This window comes from Bos javanicus, chromosome 8 (assembly GCF_032452875.1).
Source record: "Bos javanicus breed banteng chromosome 8, ARS-OSU_banteng_1.0, whole genome shotgun sequence".
Lineage (NCBI taxonomy): Eukaryota > Metazoa > Chordata > Mammalia > Artiodactyla > Bovidae > Bos > Bos javanicus.
Window position 1 is genome coordinate 60,576,709 of NC_083875.1, and position 3,913 is coordinate 60,580,621.

The following is a 3,913-nucleotide window of genomic DNA, read 5'->3' on the forward strand; positions in this document are numbered from 1 at the left end:
GTATAGTGCCTAGCCTGGTGTGTGATAAGTGTCCAATATATGTTAGCTAAAGATCCAGAGGTGTTTGGACATGAGAGGCAACAGCAAGGGGGAGACAGAGGGGCAGAAAGACTGATATTAATGGGGAACTGTGTCTGGAAGGTATCTGTGGGTGGAGTGGGGTGGAGATAAGCAGCCAGTGATGAGGTTGGGCAGGTAGATGGGATCTGGCTTTTATCCTAGGAGAGATGGGTAATGGTATCATTGGAGGGGTTTAAGCCAATGAGTAGCATAATCAGATTGGTGTGGTTTTCTGTTTTCTTTTTTCAGACAGGTTTTTTTTTTTTTTTTTTAAAGTAGTGCAGAGGATGGATTTTAGAGAGTTTGGCACAACTGTTGCACACTCAGAGAGAGAAGGTGATGGTGGCGTTAGAGGAAGGAGAGGACTGACCCGGGAGCAGCTGTGAGGTGGATGCTCTGGGCCGTGGTGATGGATCAGATGTGTGGGGCAGTGAGGGTGAGAGGACACCTCTGATGACTGTCTGGTGTCTGGCTGGGTGACTTGGGGTGTTGGTGCTGTTCCCTGAGAGGGTGACAGACCTTTGGGGGCAGAGGGATGAGTTCAGCTGTGGGTAGTTTAAGTGTGAGGTGCCTTTGGGGAGGGGAAGGGCCAGCAGGAAGACCTTGCTGGACAGAGCGGTTGAACCAGGTCTGGAACCCTGGTCTCCTGGCTCCACAAATGGGGATTGTTTGCTGTATCCTGACTTGTTTTGGTGACTTCCTGGAAGGCAGGGCCATGGCCACGAGATACTGCTGCTCTCCACTCGTGTCCATCCACACGTTCAGACTAAGCTCCTGATGGCCTGGAGCAGCACAGGATCCAGTCCCCAGGTGTGACAAGTGACGGCTTCTGAGTGACAGTTCAGTTCAGTAACCCTCTGTTGGGAAAGCTCTGTGTGAGCTGAGGAGACAGGTCCCCACAGAGTCCTGCCCTTGAGGCTCCCATGATATGAAATATCATGGATGCAAAGGAGACAGGAATAGATACCAAGGGAAAGGTTCCAACAAAGTGCTGTGGGACGCAAAGGAGAGAACCCCTTTAAAGGGCCAGGAAAGGTATGTCAGAGAGATGGTGTCTAAGCTGCCTTGAAAAAAAAGTCCTAGGTCTCCCCAGAGAACAGCATGAGCAACAAACCAAGATGCGACACAGTACAGACACTACGAGGGGTCGACTGTGTGAGAGGTGAATGGAATATCGGGCTGACAGGGTGGAGAACCTGGTTTTCGAGTTCTGAGGACTCAGCTGAAGAATGTGGTCTTCCTTCTGTGGTAAGGGGGAGGCATCATAGGTTCTTGGGTGGTGAATCAGCCAGGATTTGGCCAAAGTAGCAGGACCAGTGTGAGTGATGTAAGGCTTTGTTGTAGAGAACAGAGCTGTCATTTGTGGGAGCTGCAGGAGAAGCCTGTGCCACGCTCGGCCTCTGTACTTGGTGTCGCGTCTGAAGCTGCTCTCGGGTGACGTGAAGGGGCAGGTGGGGACAGACCAGCGCCCAGGAGGACACACTGGAACCCGTGTCTGGCCCTCACTGCCTTGGACTCAGTGACACTGGTGACCCGCGGGAGGAGCTGGCACTCTCTGCATTGGAGCTCCCTTCGCCCAGGGCTCAGAGCAGCTGCAGGTGGCCTGGCAGGAGCCCGAGGGGCTGCACGGACAGCAAGTGAGGGCTCCACCACCTCAACGTGGCCTTGCCTCTGCCTTTCCATCTCTTCCAGATTCTCTCGTGCTCAACCCGAACCCAGAACCTGAGAGCAAAGAAAGCTCTGTGAGGCCTGGATCTGACTTAGTTAGAATGCCCCAGTCCAGAGTCTCCACGCGCCTGCTTAACAGCACTCTCTGGGGTGATTAACTTGACAGCAGCCAGTGAGGGACAACTGGTCAGAAAATGGCAGCTGTAGAAATCGATAGTAGCTCCTGGGTGAACTGTAGGGTTTGGGGTCCTCACCAGCCCCTTCAGGAATTCCTCAGTCCTCCCCCTCCTTCCAGATGTGGGGCAGGTGGGCATCCCCTTCCCTTGTGATCCTCCCTGGCCTGTGCCTTGCATTGGCCTATGCGGTGGAAGTGGAAGTAACACCTCACTTCTGAGTGGAAGCTTTAAGAATCCTCACAGGCTTTGTCATTTTCCCCTTCCTTTTTGCCATTTGGACCAGTAATGTGGTAGCTACTTTATCACCCTAAGGCCCAGAGGATGAAGAAGATGAGTCAGATCCCCCAACCAACCTTGGAGGACCTGCAGCGTAAGCGAGAAGAAAAACATTTGTGGTTTAAAGCCACGGAAATTTTGAAGTCATGACCACAGTGTAACTAGCCTGTCCGGCCTGACAGACTTAGAGAACAACAGGAAAGGGGGCCATCTTCCTGGAGAGATCTCCCCTCAGCAGAGCTATAGTGGCAGCTTTCACCTCTGCGTTCCTTAGGCTGTAGATGATGGGGTTCAGCGAGGGGGTCACGACCCCGTAGAACAATGCAAGGAGCTTATCCAAGTAGAGGTCCTTGGCCTTGGGCTTGAAGTACATGAAGGAGATAGTCCCATAGAAAATCACCACCACTGTGAGGTGGGCAGAGCAGGTAGAGAAGGCTTTGTGCCGGCCGGCAGCAGAGGGCACCCTCAGGATGGCAGTGAGGATGAACACGTAGGACAGGAAGATGAGCAGCAGCGGGGCCAGCGTCAGGACAGATGAAGCCACCATTATTAACAGTGCATTGAGAGAGATGTCCCCACAGGCTAGTTTCAGCACTGCTAAGATCTCACAGAAGAAGTGGTTGATGATATTGTGGCCACAGAAGGGGAGGCTCCAGGTGAGAATGGATTGGAGAAGGGAGTTGGCCAAGGCTGCCCCCCAGCTCAGCGCCACCATCCACGTGCACGTCTGCCGGTTCATGAGCTCTGAGTAGCGAAGCGGCTGGCAGATGGCCACGTACCGGTCACACGCCATCATGGCCAGGAGCACGCACTCTGTGGAGCCCAGCGCCAGGGTCAGGTACATCTGCAGGGCACAGCCAGGGAAGGAGATGGTGCTTTGGGTTTCCAGGAAGTTGGCCAGCATGAGAGGCACGAAGGAGGATGTGCCACAGATGTCCATGAGGGCGAGGTTGCTGAGGAAGAAGTACATGGGGGTGTGCAGGCGGGGGTCCAGCATGTTCAGCCCAATGAGGAGGGCATTCCCCAGCACGTTCACAGAGTAGATGCCCAGGCAGAGCACAAACAGGACCATCTCTAGGTTGTGGTGGTCGTGTAGCCCCAGCAGGACAAACTCTGTCACGACCGTCTGGTTTGCCCCATTCGTCTCACTCTCCATCCATCTCATTCTCCCTCTTTTCCCCTCTGCACCATGAAGGTGTTGGATTAAGCACCAGTGGGCCTGGGAGCCAAGCAACCTGGATGTGTGACCTGGGGCGGGTCAGCCCTGCCTCTGGAACTCAGTTTCCCATCATTACAATGAGAGAGTGGACGTCAGGTCTGCAAGCCAGCCCCCTCAGTTCTGTGGTTCTGGTGTAACTTAAAGGAGATGGGGTCCATTCTAATCACCTAGTCTCTTCTCTCTTTTCCCCAGGAGGGCTCTGTGGAGACAATAGACTTGTATTCAAGTTCCCCATACTCCTTTTGAATCTACAGTGTTCTTGGGTGTTAAGAGGAAGCACATTTACTGGGCTATGACTTCATGTGACTGAATGATGCTCATAGGATTTCAGATTCATTCACTCACTGAAGATATGTTGAGTGCCTACCTCGAGTTGGGTGTTGTTTAGATGTTGGGCTATAGCTGCTGCTGCTAAGTGCCTTAAGTCGTGTCCGACTCTGTGTGATCCCACAGACCGCAGCTACCAGGCTCCCCCGTCCCTGTGATTCTCCAGGCAAGAACACTGGAGTGGGTT

The 3,913-nt window shown here is 53.4% G+C and overlaps 1 protein-coding gene across 1 annotated transcript; it reads right to left on the minus strand.

The window, feature by feature from the left end:
* Positions 1–1,252: 1,252 nt before the first annotated feature.
* Positions 1,253–3,426, minus strand: LOC133253306 (olfactory receptor 13C7-like). The gene has a single exon (XM_061426900.1). It carries the CDS (start codon positions 3,343–3,345, stop codon positions 2,365–2,367), a length of 981 nt encoding a protein of 326 aa, XP_061282884.1. The 5' UTR covers positions 3,346–3,426; the 3' UTR covers positions 1,253–2,364.
* Positions 3,427–3,913: the final 487 nt, after the last annotated feature.